The 26,521-nt window shown below is 39.5% G+C and overlaps 1 protein-coding gene across 1 annotated transcript in view; it reads right to left on the bottom strand.

Annotated features, from left to right (window-relative positions):
• Positions 1–26,521, bottom strand: part of ZFAND3 (zinc finger AN1-type containing 3) — a 133,919-nt gene that overhangs the window by 31,902 nt on the left and 75,496 nt on the right. The window contains exons 4-5 of the mRNA XM_081186498.1: positions 17,017–17,196; positions 1,761–1,826 (exon numbers count right to left, since the gene is read on the bottom strand). Of these exons, the coding sequence (XP_081042624.1) occupies positions 1,761–1,826; positions 17,017–17,196 (246 nt within the window). The remainder of the gene's footprint in view (positions 1–1,760; positions 1,827–17,016; positions 17,197–26,521) is intronic.

The raw sequence follows: 26,521 nt of genomic DNA, 5'->3' as shown, positions 1-26,521 counted from the left end.
AAACATTTTAATAGTGTGAAAGTATTATAGACACCAAACCTACCAGAGGTGAAAATTGAATAAAGCAGGAAATGCCGCTCCATTCCTTTGTGAATCTTATGTGGTTATTTCTTTTCAGAAAATACAAGGCCGGACTACTGGGATAGAGAAGATTGGCTTCACAGCTATTTTAGACGCAAAATCTTTTAGCACTGAGAATGTTGGAGCTAACCATTAAGGGGCATTTTCATTTATCTCTACCTTAACATAAATGGCTTCGTATGATGCTAGTGAATGTAGCAGAATCACTATTAGGTGCTGCAATTTCAGAAATGGGGAAGGTTTCCTGCCTCCCCCTTTCCAAAATTATTCTGTTTCTTTAGTTTAGATGCATTCATAGGCATATCCCTAAGCTAATGACATATCAGTTTTCATGCAGCTACACTGAGTGTCAAAATCAATGCCACTGCCCTTAATTTGACACCTATGCACACATCAGAACCTATTTACTCAAAAAGGAGGTTACCATCATGTTACACATTTGCATTCTCTTGAGACACTGTGGGCAATTGGGCTTCATGGCCCAACGAGACCCCAAGCTTAAGACACCAAGGGGCATCGCTTGCTACCATGTATTGATGGTCAATGAAAGCCATTCTCTTTGTTCATGGAAGTAAGACCACAGCAAAAAAGAAAAAAAAAAGGGGGGGGGAGAATTTGTTCAGTATCCAGCTTCTGCCCAGAGATGAAGTGGGCGCTGTGCTTGCTTCATCCAAAATCTGTTTTGCTATTATTTTTCTTACTCTCAATAAGAATGATATCTTAGTAAACTTTATTTTTGTACAGAGCTAGTAATCTCTTCCCACCCACAAACACTTGAAAACTAGGAATTCTGATGGAGTATAGGTAACTCAGCTGATTACCTTGCTGGGGTGGGTCTTAAATCTAGCAATGGAGATCCCAAAGTTTTTGATATCAAAGAATTTCAACATTTGTCCTGGGGATTCATATATACACACATATATATGAGAGAAAAGTCACATACTGGTTTTGCAGTGGACAGGATCCTGATATCCTGCTGATAAGAAAATCTTAAGACTACACTTGTGCTATTTCCAGATCATAAAGCATAGTTTAAGATGGCCAGTAAATAAGGTGGTGCACCCCAAGACTCTTGTGTAGACTGTTCTATTCCAGAATGTTTCAGTGGGTGTCTACTATGGCTAGGATGCCAAATAACTGACTATTATTTCAAATATTGCCATTGCAAAGGTAGAAGCTATAATTTTGCTTAATTTTGGTATCATTTGTTAGAAAGGTAGGAGGAGTGAGGACTACTTGCCCTGCAGCCTCGAATAAATTGAGAGACATGCATTGCAGCATAGCAAAGCTTTTCTACTGCCCATCTCCTACAGCTGTGCTCATTGCCAAAAAAGGAACATTAGTAGTCAGCAGTGGTACCTGTCATGGCCTAGGACAGCTCAGGACTCTCTTGCTTGTTGCAGGAAGTAAGGAGTGTCCCTCCACGGTAGTATATTTTAGCGTAAATGGTAACTTTTAATTTGATTTTTTAAAAGGTATTGGGAACCTTAACAATTTGTTCAGCTGCCTTTTGAGGTTTGGTAATTCTTGATGTTTCGGTGAGTGTGGGTGATTGTGGTTATTTACACATGCGTGGTGAATGTGAAGCTCTTGGTTCCCAGTGTTATTTTTTAATATTGTTCTCTCCTTCAGTATACTATATAGCTTGATGTGATGTTTAAAAAGAAATTAAGATTTACCTGAATCGCAGGATCTTTTGGTTGCTGTGGTTAAGGAGACATGAGCTGTATCTGTGCATGGCCCACCTGAAAACAGAGAAATAAGTCAGTTCCAGAAAATTACTTTTGCATTGCTATGTTGGTCATCCAGAACAGTATAATATCCAAAGCCATATAGGTAACCAATACAAACTTGCATAGACATGCTACAAATGCTGTGGACGAGTCACAACAATAATACTGAAGCTGGAACTCTCTGTTCCTACACCAAAAAAAGGACATCATGAAAATTCTGCAGTAGGATAATATAGTGGAGAGGTGAGATAACAGTCATGGCCAACACTGTTGAACAAGGCAACATATACTACAATAAATTCTATATAACTTTACATATATTATTTAAAACCAATATTCAATTAAAAAAATGATGCCCTAACCATTTAGCAATTGGCCTAGTGACTGGCTTCTAAATTTCCTAGCAGACCTCAACATGTACCAGAGCAGAACTCTCCAGAGAGCTTGTTAAGCCAGCTGCCTAATAATTGTCTGATATATTGCAGTAAACACACATACCTGATCAGTTACGCTGAAATAAATTGACAGCAAATGTAACTGGCAACACTGCAGCTTTGATAACTGATTATAACCTTATAGCTTAAAATTAAGTCATTATGGTAAAACGTGAGTCCCCAAGTACCAATAACTGAATGCAAAATAGTGTTATGAAAATACGCCTCTAGTTATGTCAATGGGCTTCTACTTGCACAATATTAAATATGCATGCACCCACAAATCAACACAGCTGGTTAAGAGTGTGACCTGTGAATCAGAAGCTGCAAGTTCAAATTTCACCTTGGCCATTAACTTGTTAGGTCACTATTTTCTTAACCTTCCATCTGCAATAAAGGGGTAAAACTGCCTCCTCTTACAGGTTTCTTAAACATCTTGAATAATCTAAATTACATAGCACATCCTTGTGGAAATGCCTCTGTGTAAGCTGCCCTCACTGCCACTTCACACACACTATTTCCAATACAGACAGGTCCTGCTTTATGAATGCTTGCTATGCAAAAATCAATTTATCCAAACACAAGGAACTAGTGCCCAAACTTTGCTATATGCACCACAGATTCCATGATCAGGAACACATTAGAAATTTCTCCATAGGAATCAATGGAAATTGTCAACTTGTTATGCAAATGGGAATTGTTGACTCACTTTGCAAACACTTGCCTAACAAACTGTTTCCAAGGAACACACTTGTGTTTGTAAAATGGGACCTTCATGTATATAGATGTCTCAGTACGAACAAGTCATCATGAATACTTATTCCCTGTGGAAAATGCAACATGTATTGCAGCAGTTAGCGGGCACTGATGAGAGACTGGTTTTGTTGTCCTCCAAGGAATTCACCAACATTAAAAGACAATTTTTAGGGAGCTTTCCCACTGCACATTTCAAGCTGCTGCTTAAAAGGCAACCAGTGAAACAAAATGGAACCCTTGTGAGTCCTTACTGTAAGCAACATTGCAAGAGTTTACTCAGATTATAAAGCAATGAAAATGAGGTGCTTACTAGGCTAACAATACCATGTACCTTCATTTTCAGAAATCCTGCTACTTATCTTCCTGAACTGCAGTAAGGAATAATTTAACAGCCAAATATGAAATTTCTATACATTTAGACTTTATCAAAATATCAAAATAGGATAAAGCCCAAGAAATATAGGTGGAAATATATATCAGCAGTCTGAAAGCGGAGATGGGGCACCTTTGGCCTTACAGATGTTGCTGAACTACAACTCCCATCAGCCCCAGCAAGCACAACCAAAGATCAGGGATTATGGGAGTTGTAGTTCAGCAACATCTGGGGGGGGGGGCAAAGGTTCTCCACACCTGTCTTAAATAATGTTTGTGAGCCTGAGGCATAGAAATCTCAAAACTGAATTCTTCCCACCTGTGTTAACTACTTGGTTGTGGTTACAAGGAATCTGATCTTGGATTCAATATACGGGGAGTTGTTGTGTTATTTATTTATTTATGATATAAACAATAATAATTATTTTTTTAATACCTCGCCCTTCCCAGTTCAGAAAACCGGGCTCACGGCACCTAACAACAAATTTAAAACACTTAATTGATGCAACCAAATAATAAATATCTCCTGCAAGTGCAGTTCAAATAAATTTTAGCCACCATGTACTTCTGAATATTAAAGTAAAATAAATACAATGCAGATAGGATAGCCGTGTGAAAAAGTGCTTTTACTATGAAATATCAATAGGACATAAGAGTATAACGTATTTTGTGTTCAAAGTTTATCTAAATCCGATTGTATATTCTTTTGAAGAACAGATGAACATTATTTTTCTACAATTCAGGCACCACATAGCCTGAGTTGGAATCGTGATGAAGTAGTTCTATACTTCATCAGGTTTTAGAAGTGAAATTTGATAGAACTTATTCCAGACTTCATATAATGGAGGAAGTTCATCTTATTGTGGAAAAAACAATAACCAGGAACCCACATTTATTGTAGGGTAAAACATTTAGTTGCAATCACTGTAGATTTAAACATCAAAGCATATCCAGGCCTTCATCATTATCCTCTAATGCAGAACTTCACCTATCGTTCCTTTGCACTCTTTTGCTGAGAACTGTAATAAAAAATGCTTTGTGTATTGTCCAATCATATATTTCATAAGAAACACTGACTGAAAAGCAACTAAGCAGCAGTATTTCCAGCAACTGCTCTTACCTCTAGCCACAAATCAGCAGTTTCTGTGAAATTTTTCAAAGGTAGATGAAGAATAAAACATGCTTGCTTAAGCCCCTCACTGACAGAATGAAGTTGTTCTGTGATCAAGTATTCTCCTATATATGTGTCAAACCTCATGAGATGTTGAACACATAGTTTCCCACTGAGTACAAACTTTCCCCACACAAATTGCCATTGTAGGGGGATCTTTCCTGCCTGTTGTGGCTTTGATCTGGAACAAAAATGCTCCCAGGACCCACCCACCTCAGTATACTACAGATGTGGAAACACTGATCTGTATCAGAACCACAGCAGGAGTCAAAGCATTAAATCTAATCTGAGTTTGAAATAGTCCACTGTCCCAGTTTAGAATGAAGCCAATTGCTCTGTGCTGGGCACCTGCTCTTTGTCAGATTGCTACCATAGTAAGTACTATGCCAGGCATAGGCAAACTTGGCTCTCCATGTTTTGGGACTACAACTCCCATGATCCCTAGCTAGCAGGACCAGTGGTCAGGGATGATGGGAACTGTAGTCCCAAAACATCTGGAGGGCCAAGTTTGCCTATGCCTGTACTACGCATTCAATTGGTACCGGATTGGTCGTTTTCAACCTTTGTATCTACTAAAGCCTCCCAATGCTAGAGAGAAAAACCTGTTCTGATATCTCACAACTGTACACAAGATGAGAAAGGCGAACTACTTAACAAAATTCATGCTTAAGTCAATCCTGGAAAAAGGCAGACAAATACTGGAAGAGAAAGGGAGAAACTGATAAAAATATAGCACAGAGATACTTAAATGGCTTAACCAAACTACAGAAAAAGGTTTATGGCCTGATAGTCAAGCCTCTTCTACCAACGACAGGTACCGTATTTTTCGCACCATTGGACGCACTTTTTTCCTCCTAAAAAGGAAGGGAAAATGTCTGTGCGTCTTATGGAGCGAATGTGTGGTCCCTGGAGCCAAACCGCTGTTGCCCTGAGCTGCTGGGGTGCTCTTCGGGGATGGGGGGAGGAGCCACGGTGCTCTGCCGGCAGCCTCCACTTTCCCTGAAGCCCCGGCAACGTTTGCAAGCAGCGGGAAGGCTGTGCGCTCCTGGGCTGCTCTTTGGCGGTGGGGGGAGGAGCCACGCGGCTCTGTCGGCAGCCTCTGCTTTCCCCTGAAGCCCCGACAAGGTTTGCAAGCAGCGGGAAGGCTGTGCGCCTTTGCCCTGCACTCCTGGGGTGCTCTTTGGGGGTGGGGCGGAAGCCACACTGCTCTTCCTATAGCCTTTGCTTTCCCCTGAAGCTCCGACAAGGTTTGCAAGCAGCTGGAAGGCTGTGTGTTCCTGGGCTGCTCTTTGGGGGTGGGGGGGGGAGGAGCCAGACTGCTCTGCCTATAGCTTTTGCTTTCCCCTGAAGCCCCGGCAAGGTTTGCAAGCAGCTGGAAGGCTGTGTGTTCCTGGGCTGCTCTTTGGGGGTGGGGGGGAGGAGCCAGACTGCTCTGCCTATAGCTTTTGCTTTCCCCTGAAGCCCCGGCAAGGTTTGCAAGCAGAGGGAAGGCTGTGTGTTCCTGGGATGCTTGTGGGGGGGGGGAGCCACACCTCTCTGCCTACAGCCTTTGCTTTCCCCTGAAGCCCCGACAAGGTTTGCAAGCAGAGGGAAGGCTGTGTGTTCCTGGGATGCTCGTGGGGGTGGGGGTGGGGGAGCCACACCTCTCTGCCTACAGCCTTTGCTTTCCCCTGAAGCCCCGACAAGGTTTGCAAGCAGAGGGAAGGCTGTGTGTTCCTGGGGTGCTCGTGGGGGGGGGGGAGGAGCAGCAAATTGCTGTCTCTCAGTGCCTCCTAATTCAACTGCAAAGGATTGCCTAACTGGATTCTGAGCTCCATTTGAAGTTTAAAAATATTAAGTTTGGGGATTTCTTCAAGTAGCAGTTTTGCAGAAATAGTCATAAATACATGCAAAGCATCTCCACAAACCAGTAATAGTGAGCTCAGCTAAAACTGAGCAGGCATCTGGCTCAGGAACAGATTAAACTGCACAGCTATAACCGGACATCCTGTGTGTTTGTGTTTGGACCATGTTCCTCGCAGCTAATCTTTATTGCTGAAAAGAGGCACTGATATTCCACTCCAAATCTATAATTCATTATACAAATTCTTACAAGTACAGTCCACCTGTACTGAATGGAAGCTATTTATTTGCCCTCTTTTCCTCCTCAGTTCTTTGCTGAGTCACCCCATTTTGAATCTTCCTTTCAAAACAACCATGCCTGTTTTGAGAAAACACTTCTCATTTGCACAGCCCTGGTTTCTCTCCCTGACTATTAATATTCTTGATTAATAACAGTAAAATGCTCAAATTTCAATTTTTGTGATTGTAATTTTTGTGACTGCTGCCAATACTGACTTCCCAGTGATAATGAAAACAGCTACATTATAATGGAATGTCTGTCCTTTTTCCAATCTCTTCATACCATGGCTTGCTTTAAAGCAGCAAAGTGGACAGGAGCCACCCACTTTGCTGTTTTAAATAGTTTAGTACAACATTTGAGTCAGATTTTTTTTTCTTATTTTCCTGCTCTAAAACTTGGTGCGTCTTTTGGTCAGGTGCGTCCTATGGAGCGAAAAATACGGTACCTCCAACACACTCACCTCACACTTTGAGAAGCATGGCACTAGATTCAACATGATATTAAGGCATGTTCTAACCTAAAGTGTTAGTTAAGGCTTCAACAATTACATTTGGATGTAGATACGAATGCACAATGTTAAGGCCCCATTTCCATATCACTCAGTGAGTTGTGGAAACTGTTTTAGAATCAGTCTAGGTTGATTTCCAGCTGAATAAATCATATGACTGCCAACCTTTATAAGGCTCGGCACAGGCAGAATTTTTGCATATTATAATGGCAACTGTATTTTGGAATGCTTGCAATTAAAAAAAGGAAGCCCATATCAACTAAGAAATCAGGTTGCTGAACAGACATCTAAAAGTTGAGATATCTTGCTATCATTCTTTTGGAAGCCTGCATAAATATTAACTAAAATGGGTAACTTTTTAAAGATTTATTGTACTTCCAATATTCTCTCTTAATTAACATGACATTTACATAACACCACAATTAATTTTCAACTACAGGCGCTGTGGACTAATTAGAAATGCATCATCCCTTATTAAATACCTTGTCAATTTCACTCCCATCATAATCTCCTTGATTATTTTACCTTTGCAGGATTAGACATACTGACATACCAAATCTCACAATCAGATAAAGTTTGGGTATCTAAATTAGAAGTAAAGCATATGTACACACATTAGTAAGTTTCCATAATACAGTTTTTGCTATAACATCCCTCGGTATGCAGATGTGTGCAATACATTATTTCCCATGTCTGTAATAATACTAAAGCCACTATATGGAATGCTTCACCAGAATTTTCTCAGCAGCCTGGAAGGAACCCTAGATTAACAAATCTATTTGACTACTTCCATCAAGTTTCAATACTTTCTTGAGAATATATACAGTGGTGCCCCGCAAGACGAATGCCTCGCAAGACGGAAAACTCGCTAGACGAAAGGGTTTTCCATTTTTGAGCTGCTTTGCAAGATGAATTTCCCTATGGGCTTGCTTCGCAAGACGAAAACGTCTTGCAAGTTTGTTTCCTTTTTCTTAACACCGTTAATACAGTTGCGACTTGACTTCGAGGAGCAACTCATAGAACGCAGTGTACATAGTAGCCTTTTTTGAGGTTTTTAAAGACTTTGGTGATTTTTGAAGCTTTTCCAAAACTTCTTTTGCAGCCATTTGGTAAGTTAAGCTTTTAAAACTTTTTTGGGGGGTTTTGGATTTTGGGTTGGGGTGTTTGGAATTCAAGGACTTGGTGTTGGGAAGGGGTTTGCAAGAATCTGGAAGCTTGTGGTTTTTTCTGCATTTTTATGATTTTCTGTGACCATTGGGCCACTCTGCTGTTTTTTAAAAAAATTTCTGGGTTTGAATTTTGAAATGCTCTTTACAGTATGTGTGACTTTAAAGAGCACTTAATAAACTCTTGCTGTACCAAATTTGGCTTTGTTTGGACTTTTTTTGACCATAGGAACACATTAATTGATTTTCAATGCATTCCTATGGGAAACCGTGCTTCGCAAGACGAAAAATTCGCTAGACGAAAAAATTCACGGAACGAATTAATTTCGTCTTGCGAGGCACCACTGTAATTCTTGCAATATTTACTAAATAACTTTGCAAAAGGGAGTGTCTGACTGGGTTAAGTTTACACAGTCAGAAAAGGGGGAAAATAGTATATTCATATAGGTAACATCAAATGTTTGCCATACTCAAGAGTAAACCCACTGTAATCAATGGTCTTAAGCTGATTCAATGGGTCTTAATTAGATATCACTCATGGTCTTTGACAATTGCTTTGACAATCTACTTTCTTCTGAAACATTAATGTGGGTGAGATTAAATAACCACCAAGAAACTTCCTGTAGATACTTTTGAGGCACTAAGAAAGGATGCAGCTACTGTGATTTCCATCCTATTCATCTCCTGGTTCTTTCAACCACCCTCCTCTCTCTGTGACTTCTGGTTGTTACAGGATGCACAGTGAAGAACAATACCTACATCTTCTTTTGTTCACTGAGGCCATATGAAAGAGGTCTACAAATTTGGGCTGGTCATGGTAGCATGCCAGTAACAACTGACCTTACCAATTCTGAGTCCTCTCATACATACAAAGGACTCTGGAGCTAAGAGCAGGACAGGCCAATATTGCTTTATGCTGTACTTTGGAGAAACTCTGAATTAATAAATAAAATATAAGTGCTCTAGGTGTTTCAAAACCATCAGCCAGTGAAGAAGTCAGTAAAGTAGCAATGACTACTAGAGCAGCTGTTCCAAGAACATAGAAGAAACAGAAGCTCCATATAATCCTAGTCCCTACAGCTACTTAGCTCTTTGCACGGATAACAAGCAAGCAGACAATGAACAAGTGGCAGTTCTTCTGTATATTTTGGAGAGGAGAAGGAATGAAAGAAAGAGAAGGAGCAGATGATGGGAGGAAAGCTGGATAGGTGGACTGAATTTCTCCTATGGGAGATGCACTGGGGAAACCCAGCCAGATGGGCGCGGTATAAATTGTTGTTGTTATGATGCACTGACACCTACAGAAGGCAGAACAGGAGAGCTAGAAGACAAGGTAATTGGTGAAATTATCTGAGCCCCACATCCATTGTTGGCAGACAAAGAGCTGCCTTTCAGTTGCCCTATGGTTGTCCTGAAGGCTTCAGCTGTGGACTGCAAGTTAGTTGCTTTAAGCTTCAGTAGGTGTGATGATGACAAACTACTCCTGAATTGTTAGCTGCTCACACTGATGGGATACTGGGACCAGGGCAGGTTTTCATTTATCTTGTGCAAGTTGTATTTTGTGCAAATTGCAGCTTCTGAACTTTCTGCTAAGGGAGCCCCCGACACAAAGCACATTACAGGTATTTAACTGGGATGTTATCAGAGCACGGATTACTGTGGCAAGGCTGTCATAGTCCATGAATGGCTGTAGCTGTAAATAGGCACTCTATGCTACCAATTCCACTTCAGCCTTCAGTGAAAATGCTGGATCAAGAAGTACCCCCAAGCAACAAACCTCCTCATTCAAGAGGAGTGCAACTCCATTCAGAACAGACCGTCAACCCAATTCCTGGACACGAAAACAGTCAATTCACAGCACCTCCATCTTGTTCAGCCTCACTGCCTCCAGTCATTGGTCCAGCGCCTGCACAGCCTCACTCGATTCAGATGTCAAGGAAAAAATATTTGCATGCATTACATGTTTGTTATGACCAGTAGCATGCTTTCTTATTTTATGACATGCAGTACAAGCCAAAAGCTTTCTTTACGAACTACATAATCCTTCCTCTATACATGACAATACACGTATACACACACACACACACAAACACACGGGGCATATTATAAACAAAGACAGAACATAAAAACAATCTATACGCCTGGGCATTTTCTTGTCCCTTGATTATGCCTCCTCTTTTCCAGATATTAGTTTCCAGTTGGAATGGAGTAATATTCGTTTCAACCTCATGGTAAGAAACTTCGCATTGTTATTATGAGAGGCAATTAGTCCAATCTTAATGATGTGAAAAGCCAGTATCCTTGGGCACTGTAGAAACTTTAGAATGATGGTCTTTTAGGGGACTCTATCAACAATGAAGAACAAAAATTAAATTCAAATCAACATTAACTGCAGTGTAAAGAGCATTGCTGAATATTCCATAACTTTATAACTGCAAATGTATGCACATATGTGCCCCCAGTGCCGCGCAGTATACTTTCCAAGCTATTCCTGGCTTTCAACTGCAAGCATAGTGCTTTGACAAGCAAGTATATGCTGGAAATCTAGAAGGTAGATGTCAACTATGCCAATCCTCAAGCCAGTTATTGCTAGTTAAATGAAGTGGCAGAATAAGCAGGGCTGGGAAGACTGAGCAGCAATCATGGAAACAAGATGATAATAGTTGCCTTGCCCACAAGGACTTCCTGTTTCTAAGCACCCTTAAGAGATCTTCACTCTAGGAAATGTTATGTTGGAATATCTAAAATACAATATTCTAAAAACTGCTTTCCTAACAAGCTATGAATTACTTAAATGCTTTTGGCTGGAGGCTTTAGAGACCAGAACCCAAAAGGTTTTTCATGAACTTAAGAGTAGCCAAGCTTAAAAAGAATCCCCATTGTGAGAGTTGGCAGCAACAAATCTTATAAGAACCTCTAGAAAGTATAAGCAACAGTGGTGTTTTGGGAAGCCTGCTTAAACCCTGAATCTAGCCGTGAATGTGTGTAATTGGAATAGACATCCCTAATTTATCTACATAATCAAGTTTGAAAAGAGCCATGAATTAGAATCACAAACATATAAGAGATATAAACTAGAAGGAAGCTAAATCTTAAATGGAAGTCTTCAGAGACACATTGCTTTTCTTCTGCATGTATGGGTAACATTCTGTCACGTGCAGAAACTACTTAGCTGTTCAAGCTTCAACCACTTCTAGAGAATCAACTTGTATTGTTAAAATTAGTTAAATGGATGAAGATTTAATCATTCAGATTTTTATGTACACATTTTTATGCAATCTCTCACTGCCAAACCTTACAACCTTTCTTGTATTTCCCGAATACATTTGTCTCCTGTAGGGAATACATTAAAGCAGGGTACTGAGATGAAGGTATCTGTGTCAACACAATTCGTTTTGCATTACTATTCCCATTTGTAACATAAATACAATACTCCCTACTTAAAATAGGGTCCCTGATTAAAAAATGCTCTATGGTCAATGGAATGCAAAACCAATGTCTTGTAACAAATGCAAGGCTTATATGGGCCCCGATAATCACTTCAAATTTGTTTGCAGTTATGTCAAGGCCTACAGAGGAATACCTGGAACGGCTGTCAAGGATTTCAGACTATTTGGGGTCCTTTCAGAACATCAAAAAGCAACTCAAAAAAGCTCCACTTTTCCACTCATTTCTCTGGAAGTACTATATGCTATATGACTGTGCCCCAAAGCAATCCTGATGTGCAATATCATTATTCTATATACCTTTATATTCCTTTAGGCTCCCTCTCATTTCTTTGGTTCTGATCGTGCAGAAGAAAGCCTGAGCAATAGGAATTTTTAAAGGGCTAAAGGGCTAATATTGTAAAGAACAATGAATATTCAATGGCTTAAAGCGAGGTATTTGACCATGTGCATTAAGACAGAAACCAAAATGATTAGGGAATACAGTTCTGCTGCCACACAAACACATGGGCAAGAGGAATATCCATAGTTAATTCCACTTGCAGAGATGAGAATACATCTAAGCCCAACTGCACACTTCATTAACAAAGGACTTGTGAACATTTTACAGGAATATAATGTTAGACAGTTCCTCAAAACATTCTAAATCATGCTTAAGAATAGAAATTTGGAAGGTCTTGGGAAAAGTTAAGCACAAATTAAAATGACATCATGTCCTGTGTAGTGAAGTGCTATTGAAATATCAACCTGATCTAACTGCCAAAGTCAAATTTCCCACACGGACATTTTTCATGTTATATTACAATTCAGATTTCACTTAAACCTGCACCATGTCAGCTTGAGGTGCAGTTGCACAGAGGAAAGGAAAACAATGTGACAGCCCCAGAGAAGGTGATGAAGGGCTCAAACTAAATGAAATTGTTAAAGTATATGGCATGACCTTTAATAAAATACACACAGACTTCCCTAATAAGCGGGTTCTGGAGTGGTTAAAAGAAAAATGTGTTTTGGCTCCCTCTTTCCTATCCTCATGATCCACATTGTTAAAGAGAACCACTTACTACGATGCTCCCTTTGGGAAAGAAGGATAGGCCATTTAAAAAGAAAAATAAATTAATAAATACAAACACTAGGAGGCCCAAACAATAACCAACAGGCAATAGAGCCTAAATGTATTCTTATGCTATTGAGCTAGTCATGCAGTGGTTTAAGTGTTGAACGAGGACCTGGGAGATCTGGGTTCAAATCCCCATTCAGCCATGAAGCTCTCTGGGTGACCTTGGGCCAGTCACTGTCTCTCAGTCTGAACTATTTCACAGGGTTGTCCTGGGGATTAAATGAGGAGGGGGAGGGCCATATATGCCACATTGAGCTCACTGGAGGGATCCGGTCCTTCTTCATGGTGTGCACAGCTGAACTATGGAAATCATTCCCACTGATTGCCACCAACTTGAGTGGCTTTAAAACAGGATTAGACAAAGTCATGGAAGATAAAGCTGTCCATGGCTCTCAGCCACAATAGCTATCCTCTGCCTCCATGGTTGGGGGCAGTATGCTTCTGAATACCAGTTCTAGAAACCGGGGGGCGGGGAGGCAAGCCCTGCTGTCCTCAGGTTAGGCCCGGCCCACCCATGAGGTGGGATGAAGCAGCTGCCTCAGGTGGCAGAAGCCCCTGAGGAGGGATGCTTGTGGTGTCCTGCTGCTCTCAGACCTTGCTGGAAATTGATGCCAATGCCAGTACCTCTTCTCTACTGGCAGTGGGGGCAGTGAAGCGGGCAGCACATCCAGTTTCACCTCAAGTGAAAAATGGGGTGCACCATCCCCTGGCTCAGGTCCTACTTGGGGGTTTTTCATGGGGGTCTGGTTGGCCACTGTGAGACCAGGATGCTAGTTCAGTTGGGCTTTTGGCCTGATCCAGTCAGCTTTCCGTATTCTCTTAACATTGGGGGTGGGTGGGTAGAGGGTTAGTCAGGAACGTGGCATGGAGGAAAGTCATGTGTCAGGGTTAAATCTGGCATTTGGAAAATTCATATTTGGCCACTTCCTTCTCTGTCGGAAGCAGCATCTCCTCTGAGAAAGTATACTGTTGGCAACTGGTGCAACTCTAATTAAGAATTACTTGCACTTTTGAGGCATCTTTTCAGATACGGATTTTGTAGGAAATAAATGGGCTTGTATACAAGCAGGCCCAGGAAAAAAAATTTAGCTTGTAAGAAGAATGACTGGAATTACTGGAATGCATGCAATCACATTAATATCCTGCCAGACCCAACTGCCACAAAATATAATTATCGATTTTTCCCCCTCCTAGAATATTCTGACTCTTCATAAAAATGCTTAAAATTCTTCCCATTCAGCAAGACTATTAACACGATAGATCTTTATTGCAACATGATGAATAAAATGGCTTACTACAATTATAGTGTGCTTAGCCTGTAGGGCAATTAACCACAGCTAGCACCTTGAAGTCGAGCTGGTTTGGAACGGAGAAAGATCACAAAAGGCTGCCATCTGAATTGTTTTTATTAACAACACCACTTCTAAGCAGTAAGATCTATGCACAATTTGGTAAGGATTAACTCAATGATATCCCACACTGTTTTTTGTTTACTGAAATACAAGCAAATCTATTCAGTAAAAGTATGCAGCTGTACATCATCATCTCACTGCACTGAAAAAATATCAATCATTTAAGAAACACTGCTATAATGAAAGCAGCGTATGTATTATAGAACTCCTTACAAAACAAAATAAATAATATGAAAAAGCCACCCTTAAATTAAAATCAAAAAAGACATTTAAAGTTTGGGCATTCTTCATTATGGGAAAGAACCTTCCACACTGAGACCATCATCAATCAGAAAAGCTCCATCTGCTGTATAATTAGCTCTGATAAATGACACTAATCTGAGCTACATTAGAGAACTACTGTTTGGGGGTTGTGGGGGGAAAAGAGAGATAGCTAGAACTGTAAATAAATCTAACCACTGTTTCACTTACAGCCATCCCAGCAGGAAGTCATAAAGAATTTTTTATAGGTAATATTTTCAAATGCGCTGCTGGCTGTGCTGCCTAATATCTATCATCTCGGAGCATGCATTAGTGAATGTACAGAAGCCTAGAACAGAAGAGCATATTTTTGAAATAAGTTCTCCCTTTCGTACATCTTTACAGCCAAACTAGAAAAAAAAATTGCAAGACAAATCTGGTCCAATGAAGTAGCTGCTCAGGAAGACAATGGACAATCCCAAGAGATAATGGACTGAAGCTGCTAAGCCACTGAAGAAACAGTATTTGGGGGCATTTGCAGAGAAAAGTGCATCTAGAACTTTTTCTGTATTACCCTCCTGGTGCTTCTAGGCAAGAATGGATGGAATAGAGGCAACCTGTGAGATTGCGAATAAACGAGTAAGGCAGACACATTGCGCACACACACACACATACAGACAGACAGGGGAGGCAAAAATCATTAAGCAAGTAAACAGTGCAGTATGTGACAGTTTACTGGACTTTAACCAAGTAGACCTTTTGCAGTGATTGAGGCACCCTCATTGTGACATTCTGGCATCTTCTGAAAACTTTTTTTTATGCCGACAGACCTTTGTAGCTTTGTACTGTTTAAAATGATATTTTTAAAATGTTTTTTTGTTGTATACTGCCCTGATATTTTATGGTTTGGCAGTATAGAAATGCATTTATAAGTAAACAAATGCAAAGATTCAAATGAAATTCCGAAGATTGGTCATTTACTGTGTTTACATAATTCTTAATTCAAGAGGTTATCTGTGGGGGATGAGAAATGATAGTTGCATTTGATAAAACTGTCCCTAGACTGTACTTCTTCAGACTGCAGGTAGGACATTGCACAACTGAATTCTCTTATACAGAAACCTGCACACTGTACCCACATCCTCTCCTGAGCCCCAAAGTTCTCTGGTAAAGGGTTTGATGTTAGCTTTACTTCCCGCTGTGCTAGTTTTCTGTGTGTAACATTCCCCCATTCCCAAATGGGCAGCCATTCAACTGTGCAGTCCTCCACCTGAAATCTCGACTGGTACAGTCTAGGAGTGGTCTTATCACATGACTTATCACATAAAACACTATTACTTTCTACTTAAATCTCTTTCATGGTTATTTTAGCATACTTGAACATAGTATTCTTGACTGCAATTGTCTCTTCTGAGATTTTTACTTGGAACAATTTATTCATGTTTGCAACCAACAATAGTAATTGGCCTTTTTCAGAGCTCCTAAGTGGATATAGACTAAAAGCTTGTTTTTATAAAACTCCCTACAGTATTTAAGAGGTCCCAATTCTAAGGTGTAAGATGATTTTTATCTCCTGTTCCCATTCCTTGAGTTTTATTTGCAAAGCAGAATATAAATGCAATGAACAAGATTAATCCAACAACGTATTTAGCACCACTGAAAAACAATAAGTGACTTATCAAAATTACTGTCTAGAGAAAAATCCTTTTCATTCCAAATGAAGAAGTGGCTGAAAGAGAGCACTTTATCACATTGTCCCAAAGAAAATGGTGAGAAAGTACAAAGCTTCCTAGCACTTATTCCAAATAAATAACTAGATCTACATCCCTTTCCGCAACATATATATCTATACATAAGGCTTTGTATTTCAGAAGAGAGAGATTTGCAAAGAAGCACACAATGAAATTTCAACTTTTGTCAGAAACTTCCATGAAATAGCACTGATGGCATCTGAATTCAAACTACTGAACAATACTTTACTTTTAAAGGAAGTTGTCAGACTAAGATAAAAGAATCAGCAAGATGTATGCCTGTAATACCCAAATGTTTCAGGAAGTATTTATGCTTATTCTACACAAGTCACCATGTGTGAGATCCCCTAACAATTGGATGACACCCTATGTTGCATACTTAATCTTCTGTACTTATTTGAAGAACATCATCACAATTATTGCGGTAATATGGGCTCTAGTTTCCACAGCACAGGCCAACAGTTAAGCTATAGGTTGACAAATGTAGTAATTAGTGTTATGAAAATGATAAAGCTATGCAAACTGAGCTCTAGTCAATCAAGATAGAAAATGCTTTCCTTCCCTTGTTCTTCCTACAACTGTCACACAACTATCATTCTCATGCAGTTTTCTACAGTTTCCCAAAGAAATCACTACATTCTTCTTAAAGGCTGAAAACTACAGATGCTAGAAAAGAGCAGAGCCTACTTTGCTCTCCTTACACTTACATTTTTCTTTACTCGGTGAAGTTACATTCAGTTCTGTCGAAAGTTGCTGGTTGGAGTTAACAGTCTGCGTAGATAGGGAGGTATTACTGTTGTCACTATTTGTTTCTCCAGAGAACAAATCTGATTGGCTGCTGCTTGTGCTGGGAGTGGACTCATCATCTGGTTGCTTCTTTTGAAAATCTAACAGGACACAAAATTGGGGAGATGGGATTATTGACTACAAAACATGTTTCTGTCCAATGGGGCACATACAATATGTTGTATTTTACAATATAATCATCCCTATAAACTGTGATTTAATCCTATTAGTCTAAGCCCTAAGATATTAAACTTACCTTCATTGCACCAATACATTATTACTGAACTTGGTATAATCACTGAGTGCTGTTCCAGTGGAATGGCAAGATACACATTTAGTGCACAATCCAACTAGTGCTTTGGCTCCAGTGGACTGGAGCTACTAACAGAAATTTATGCTGATTTCCTCCACACACACATCCAAAGCCCCTGAAAAATTTGTTCCAGAGAAAAGGGCTACCTCCCTTGCCGTGCTACAATTCTTATGTGGCTTCTCCCACCAGCAGTTAATTAAAGAAGAAATCAGGTAAAGGCAAATTATGTGACAAACATCCTGTCTAGTTGACATTAGTTGTGAGAGTTTCTATGCACAATGCAATTAATGAGGAAACTAGGCAAAATTACTTGTTGCCTCCTAAAACGAGGCTAGGTCGTTAACTAACTTGGTTCTCAGATTACAGTGAACTGCAAATGAATACTGAATTTAACCAAGGTATGTAACAAATAACAATTCATTTTTTTGCAAAGGCTCTCTTTATAAGACAAAACATCAATATCAGTTCTTCCTACCTACTAACACTATGTGATCAACTGATCGGTAACTTCCACCAAGCCATCACCTCTTTCTAAGGTGTCTGATTGGCATGGCAGCTAAAGCCTTATTATCCTTATTTAGAAAAAGCAACTGGCCAACGTAAATATTGCATAATTTTATCCTCTTGTGCATGACTATCACCACAGCATTTATTCAATGCCAATAAAGGATTTTGCAAACTTGTCTATTTGTGATATCAACCAGGAAACAACTTAGATCTGTAACTATGCATGTTTTTAAAACCCATCATGATATGTTCAGCTTCATCTGTGCTGATACTGGACCAATTCTAATGAACTCCATTTATTTTCAAAATTTCAGGTTTAAGTCCCTAACAAAAACTGAGAATGGTTTGCATTTGAAATTAAGAGAAAACTTTGGTGAATTCTGTAAAGGCAAGTCCTGGAAAGAAAAAAACCTAGAAAAATGAAGGTACACAAAGTATTCCTCTGGATCATGGGCTACTTAACCAGTAGTTCATTTCTGAGTTTTATATTACATTATAGCCATATTCAATGAGGAAATAAGAAACATCAACAAGGAAAATCACATGAAGCCTGGAAATATGTTGTCTCATTTTAAGCCCAGTGAAATCCTTTACATTTGCTATGCAGATTTATACTAGTGTCAATTATTCTTAGCTTGATTTCCACATGTGTACTTTAAGGATTGCCTTTGGTTTCTTCTGTTAACACAAGCTATGCTTCAATTTTATTTCACTCCTATATCCTAAGAATTGGCAATAAATTATGAAATGATGCCTTTAACTAGAGCTTATTAAGCCCAAGTTGATAACAAAACAGCCTGCTCTTCAGAATCTGCAAGATCTTGAATTCAATAAAATGCTGTTTTATACTATATTAAGCTCAACAGGAACAGCTTAAGGTAGAACAAGGGAAGAACCAAATGAGGACCTGATACTATTTCTTTTAAAACTGGATAAAGACACATGCCCCAGCACAAAATTAATTTATTCCAGTTTGTTATTCCTTTTAGGAATTTTAACATGAAAGATACAAATTATGCAATGAAATGAAGAAGCATTTCATTACACTTCTTTCTGCTTCATCCTACAGCAAGGAGTCAGCCTTAACAATCCCATTTTCCTTACAACTGCTCTATATTCTGTTAATTTTACAGAACAGGGTTTCCGTGTGCTCTGGCTTCCTTCACGGTGTTTGATTGCGCCAGAAGCGGTTTAGTCAAGCTGGCCACTTGACCCAGAAAGCTGTTTGTGGACAAACACCAGCCCCCTCGGCCTGAAAGCGAGATGCGCAGTAACCCCACAGTTGACTTTGACTGGACTTAACCATACGTGGGTCCTCTACCTTTACCACACAGCACACCCCGCGAGATGAGATACTGCATGGAACATTTATATGACAACTATTAAGATACAGCATTATTAGGAAAATAACCTACTTATAAGCATCTCCCAGTATGCGCTATTCCAAGCAGAAACATCTTGCTTTCTACGGGCAAGTTGTATAATTTTGTAAACAGCTACTTTTAATAAAGGCTAGCTACCGTATTTTTTGCTCTATAACACGCACCTGACCATAACACACACATCGTTTTTAGAGGAGGAAAACAAGGGAAAAAACATTCTGAATGAAACAGTGAATGTATCATTTTTGTGCTTCATGCTGTGGCCACAGACATGTGATCTGATGGTGAATTTGGGGTGACCCAATGCAAAAATCCTGAGAATTCCTGTGGATCCATGCTTTGTAACCACGCTTTTGCACCATTGCAGCCCCAGGCAACAGTGGGTGCGTGATTTTTTTGGTGCAGGCTGTAGCCATGGACAGCCTATGTGATCTGATGGTGAATTTGGGGTGACCCAATGCAAAGATCCTGAGAATCCCTGTGGATCCATGCTTTGTAACCACGTTTTTGCACCATTGCAGCCCCAGGCAATAGTGGGTGCGTGTGTTTTTTTGGTGTAGGCTGTAGCCATGGACATGCTATGTGATCTGATGGTGAATTTGGGGTGACCCAATGCAAAGATCCTGAGGATCCATATGGATCTATGCTTTGTAACCAAATTTTAAGTGGGGAGCGAAGGAAAAACAAAGAAGGGACATGAGAGGGGTGTGCAGAGAAGCAGCTGGCTAAGAATGCAGGAGAGGGATTTAACGGGAGGGAGGAAAGAAAGGCAAAAGTTTCTCCCCACCCAAGCCAGCCATCTCTCTCTCTCTCTCTCTCTCTCTCTCTCTCTCTCTCTCTCTCTCTCTCTCTCTCCCTCCCCCTCTCTCTCCCTCCCGCCCCTCTCTCTCTCTCTCCCTCCCCCTCTCTCTCTCCCTCTCCCCCAGCAGCACCTGAGCACAGAGAGGAATAAGGAACGACACTCTGCTTTCCCCTCTGCTTGCCTGGAGGGGAGGGGCTTTCCCTGCTCTTTGTTCTGTTTCAGCAAACACAGCAACGAAACAGAGGAGGGTGGGCAGTAAGACCCTGAGGCAGAATGCAGGAAAGCAGACGCTTCCTCTTTTCACGTTTCCCTTCTCTGTGAAGCGCGATTTGATTTTTGCCTGATTTTTCGGCTCCAGGGACCACACATTCGCTCAATAACACGCACAGACATTTCCCCTTCCTTTTTAGGAGAAAAAAATCTGCGTGTTATAGAGGGGAAAATACGGTATTTCATAAGTAACAGCAAAAATTGTAGTAAAGGAAAGCAAATGTTTGTAGCACAGCACACAATCTTTTCCCATTCAAGACAAGTCCATTTTGTTGTATGAACCAAATTCTTTCCTCAGAAAGTCTCAGAGTATTAATAGGTGTTTTCCTAATGAAGCACATAGGACAGCACTGAAATAGAAGGCTCCTGGCTACTACAAGTCCAGGTAAATTTATGAACTCCTCTAAATGTGTCTCTTACCTTTCTTATGAACAATAACTGGTCTCTTATCTCTGCTGGTTTATAAATACTGGGAAACCAAAATAAATTTTGGATGCCCAATAAACCCAAGTGACAAAAATACCTTAGAAATGGGTAAACTCAACAGGGCTTGTTCATGAGAGATGCCTAGAGGGGACATGGCCAACCAAACAAGAGAGTAAACACACACCTTTGAATCATTGTTTTGTTTGCTAAAATACAAGGGTCGTTTACCTATTCTGATTTTCTCCAATTTCTCCTTGAGGATATCAGGAACACATGTTTCTACCTAGACTACTAATGAACAGAAACAACTAATTTTACTTACTTCATTAAAAGAAATGAAATACTCTAGCAGACAGAATAAAATCTATTCAGGTAAATTATAAGAGCTTGTTAAATATACTGAAACAGCAAGTTGCCAGTGTGGGGCAACTGAGAAACTGAGTAGGCTAAAAGAACCCCTAGTGCAATATTGGTGAAAGCTCAAAAGATTTCAGAAGTAGGCTTACTAACCAATGGATGCAAAATTCAATTACGTTTCATATTTACTTTGCCCACTTCAAATAAAAGAGCATGCAAAATTTCATATATTTTTTAAATAAAGCACATTATCAATTAGTGCCTCTAGCACTGCTAGCATCTACACAGTCCTCACTCAGGTGCCCTTTTAGATGTCTAGGGAGAATCCTAGCATTTAAGAACATTGGTCTATTATTTTTAATTAATTTCTCTAGACTAACTCACGGAGTCCCAATTAAGGTTTACTATTGCCTAATTTTCTATCAGTGGTGTTTGTTTGGAATTCAAAACGCTTTCATTTATTTTTTTTAAGAAGTGCCAGGTAGTTTCAAGATGGAGCATAATCTATATTTTGAATTAAGCAGATGTGGTGGTAGGGATATGGTGGTGGAGGAACAGACCACTCACTACCAACGTTATCCCAAATACCGTAATATAAAATGGCATCAAAGCAGCAGTAAAATGATTTCCTCCATAGCTGCTTGGTTGTGGAGTACTGAAATGACTTCATTACTTCTGTGAATCTTAGGTTATACAAAACTCTAGACCACTGAAGTAAATTGGAACCCCATGCCAATGCAAGTTCTGATTAAGACAATGATGATGTATTTGTGGTCTGTTGGTGGTTTGCTGTATATTTGGATGTGGGGCCTTGTTTGATTAGCAAAATAATTAAAATGTGTTGACCATGGCAGTTGTATGTGTTTAATGAAGCTTTATACTTCATGCAAATAGCACTTATCTCCACTCACAAAAATATTCATATTATGGTCATTGGCTTAAGGTTTCCCAAACTAGAATGGAAATGCTCACAAAATAACACAATATGCAGAGAAATAAGTGGTAAATAGGGTCTGTGCTTTATTTCTTAATATTTGTGTTTGATTTGTTCTTCAAGGCGCTTAAAGAAGTAAGTTCAAGTATGACAGAAAGGATATTGCCAAAGCCACACAGTTAGATTACCAAATATATGAACTTAAGGTCACATTTAAACTTTCTACATTGATCTGCTACACTGAACTGGTTCTTTAAGGAACAGTAGAAATTGGATACCTGCAGAGCTTGCCATAGCATTGTATGTTAAGGTAAGGTAATGAATTGCTTTAAATAAGGGAAATGGCATTCATTCATCCTATAGCCTTTGTTTCACTTTGTAGAGAATAGGCAATACTTGCAGTAATCATCCTAGATTACATAGCGGTCATGCTGGGGAGACACCCTTCTCTTGAAATATGAATAAAAGATCAATTTCATGGCTTTGAAAAATGATGAAATTATCTTGGGTCATGTTTTAAGAGAATACTCTGTTTTTACTGCAGTTAAAACTTGGGGAATTCCCATCATCTTTGTCCATGCTAGATGAGGCTAGTGTGTTGAGAGTCCAACATCTTGAGGACAACAGGTTACCCACCCGTGAATTAGATATGTACCACATCAAGCTTTGGACTTGCACAGCCCCTCTCCTCTTCCCCCATGTTCAAGGGAAGGAGAATAAAAGCTTCAATTTAGAACACTATGAGCTTGTTAACAAAGATACTGAACAAGATTCAAATCAGTGTTTTCCTATGTTGAGACATAATGAAAAACCATGATTGTTACAATATGTGAATGCAGTGTGTTCTTATGACTATGTTTCAATGCTTGGATGTGGCCATTATCTTAATCATATAAATATGAATTTGAACCCATGTGTTTTGATTTCTCCCTCAAAAGTTCTATTTTATTTCAAATTCAGACAATTTGAAATGTGTATTACCTTAGGTTTAGAATATTAAATGAAATTGAGACAGCTACTTCCAGATGCGTTTAACAGATCCAAACGTAATTTTTTTCATTAACATGAAACACCATCACTCAGTGAAAGGGGAAAGGTGCTGTTCAGCAGGTTACACTGCTCATCTGGTAGCGAGCAAGGCAGAACCATACAAATGACCCAAAAGAGAAGTAAGCCCAGTTGTCAAAGAAACAAGAGAGCCAGAAAGCTGTTGGTAACAAAGCCAAGTTTAATAGGGTTCACGTGCCCTTGATGGACTCTGCTCAAATCTTCAATGAGGCATTTATTTGCAGCTATGCCCTGAACCAAGTGCTAATGATAAAATTCACCAAGAGTGGGTCAACGTCTGAACAATATGACTAGTAAAAAAAAAACCCAACCTACATTAGAAAAGGTGATTAACCTTTTAAAATATGGTATGGCTGGTAAATTCAGAAATGTCAGTGTTACATTTTAAGTAAAAATAAAACCCCATGACTCCTACCTGCAGCGATTTAAGTTGATAACAAGGCAATATAAAAGCCACCATGATAAGTTTAGTCACACTCTCAAGTGTGCTTGTACTGGATTCAAAGCAGAAATATAAAATTAACAATTTAAGATTCAGTCCAAAATTTGTTTTAGCAGCATGAAAACAACAAATCTCATCCTATGTGCCAAGAGACAAAAAGGTACACTCAGCTAACTGAATCTGCTCAAAGCTGGTCTGACTCAGTACTTATAAAATGAATAGAAAGCCAACTACAGTTTTCAATACCCTAAAACATTCTAGAACAACTAGAAAAGCAAAACTACACTTACTCTTATTTTCACATTGTATGAGTTATAAAAACTAAGAGATAGGGAAATGGTGTTTGGCTTTTTAAAAACACTTTATTGGTTTAGACCAATAAACAATTAAAAGAATTCAGCAAGAAGAGCGAGAGAACCTGTATTTAGACACCGGTTCTATAACGTCTTTCCAGAGATTGTATTTTAAGCACACCCTACTGGCCTAGATTTCTCAATGCTACGAGGAACAATTTGAAAGGATAGCAATTTGCTAAAAATGAATAGGAAATTAAGAAATACCTCTACCTTGAATAGAAACTATAAAAACTCAATTTAGCTCTCTGAAAAGGTACCAGCCTTAGAACTCAGGTAATTATGTAGGAAGATATTCAGCGGTGCTGCTTCCTAATTTCAGCTAGACCTATTCCTTGGGGAATTCAACATCCATAGGATTTGACCACAGCAAGTACCTTGCCATGCATGAAATACTGGAGAAGCCAAAATAAGCAACAAAAAAACTAAGCAATAGTCTATAATGGGGAAGCCATTGAGATTTCATCTGCTGTAAACCGCATTAAATGTGCAGGCTGGTTGCTGGGGATCAAGAAAGATGACATTAGAAGCAACAAGCAGGGAGATCCATTTGCTTTCTGACATGGTGGTTTAGTGGAGAATCCAACCACTGTCTTGGATCAAAAGAAATGGAAGCAAGGCTTAACATGCACAATGGAGCTCTCTGCCATTCTTCCCCTCAAAAGCCACTCCCGAGAGTCATGAAACCTGAATGGCATGAGATGTGACATGGGGCAGGGAGTGGGTAACTATCATATTATGATTAAAAAGAAATCATTTTGAATAGTAGGAAAAAATTTATTGAAGAAGTCGAAGCAAAAGGTTGGACAGGTATTTTCAAGATATGCTTTGGGGTCATGGGTAGGCAAAGTAAGGCCTGGGAGCCAGATCTGGCCCAATCGCCTTCTAAATCCAGCCCACAGATGGTTCGGGAATCAGCATGTTTTTACATGAGCAGAATGTGTCCTTTTATTTAAAATGCATCTCTGGGTTAGTTGTAGGACATAGGAATTCGTTCATATATATATATACATATATAGATCTAAATAGATATAGTCTGGCCCCCCACAAGGTCTGAGGGACAGTGGACTGGCCCCTTGCTGAAAAAGTTTGCCGATCCCTGCTTTAGGTGCAAAAAAATACTCTTGAGGGCATGGATTTGATTTTATTGCTCATTTCTTTCTTTGATTCCTATGCATTTACATCAGAAATATCAATGGTGACTGTTAGATTCTTGTCCTTATGCTCAATCAATTTAGATCCATCCCTAAGACATTTTCCATCTGAATGAAGTAGAAGTCAGAAGCTTAAAATCCATGCCACGGTTAAATCATAAAGCAAACTCAGAAATATGCGGCAGGCTTGTTTTTATAAATATGCTATGTACAGGCAACCCCTGATTTGTGTTGGGGTTGCATTCTGGGTCAAAGCATGCCTAAGCCAACTCCGCCCCATGCTTCCCCCTTTTCTGGCCACTTCTGGGTTGCTGCGATGTGCACACGAGCAGCCACGCACATATCGTACATGTATAAATCGGTCATTGCCTACACTAGCATTTGCTAATTTTGAAACATCAGATTCAACAGCATAGAACCTTTCCTTATTTAATTCTAAACAAACTACCTTTCATTACTATGCACTTCATACATTTGTGTGTTCAAGTCATTATTGTTGATTATGCCTGATATTTCAGTCATTGAATTCTACTTCCTTAGAGAACAGAAATGAATAGTCTTGTTTAATGGATAAATATCAGAATTATGATAGATCTGCAATATCTAAACTAGTATTCATCTACTTGAGTACGGTAAACTAACTTAAAGCACAGATTCAAATTACTTTTGAATTGGTAAATTAATTGCTCTCTCAAAGGAGTTCTTAACTGACCTTGAAGGATCATTATCCTACTATTTTTCTATAAAGGCAACTATTCTATAAGAGGTTGCAATTTCATATTGTGTTCAAGCAACAATGCCTTTAATTTTTTTAAAAAAGCTCAATATATTGCTTAGAAATAAGATTTAGTATTATTTAACTGTATTTTTTCTCAAGGTCAATAAAGAGAGAGAGAGAGAGTGCGCCAATAGGCTTACCCCCCCCCCAAAAAAGTCACACAACAGGAGAATAGTGGAAAAAGGCAGAGGAGGGAGATCAGTTCTTCAAGGCCATAAACAAAGGGATGAGCTACAAACTTTCATATCAAGTACACACCGGGCTAATCTTCCCTTGTTGTGTACTAGATTAACAGTAATTGGTAACTCTTAATTTTTCAGTTGATGGATGGAATTTTATTATTTATACCCCGCCCATCTGGCCGGGTTTCCTAAGCCACTCTGGGAGGCTCCCAACAGAACACTAAAAACAGAATAAAACTTCAAACATTAAAGACTTCCCTAAACCATGTGCTATAATATCTATCTGTCCTAGAGAAGAGAGAGTAAAGAGAAGAGACAGTTTGAGTTTCACTGGACTGGGGGTAACACTGCGTACATAACATACATTTAAAACAATCACACCCTAACAATTCTTTGACAAGGGTGCTGAAGTTGTAGTTCTGTGATGGATCAACTACCATTCCCATGGGGGGGGGGAG

Source organism: Podarcis bocagei, assembly GCF_964188305.1.
Source record: "Podarcis bocagei genome assembly, chromosome: 3".
NCBI classification, from domain to species: Eukaryota; Metazoa; Chordata; class Lepidosauria; order Squamata; family Lacertidae; genus Podarcis; species Podarcis bocagei.
This window is presented reverse-complemented; position numbering and strand designations above follow the sequence as displayed.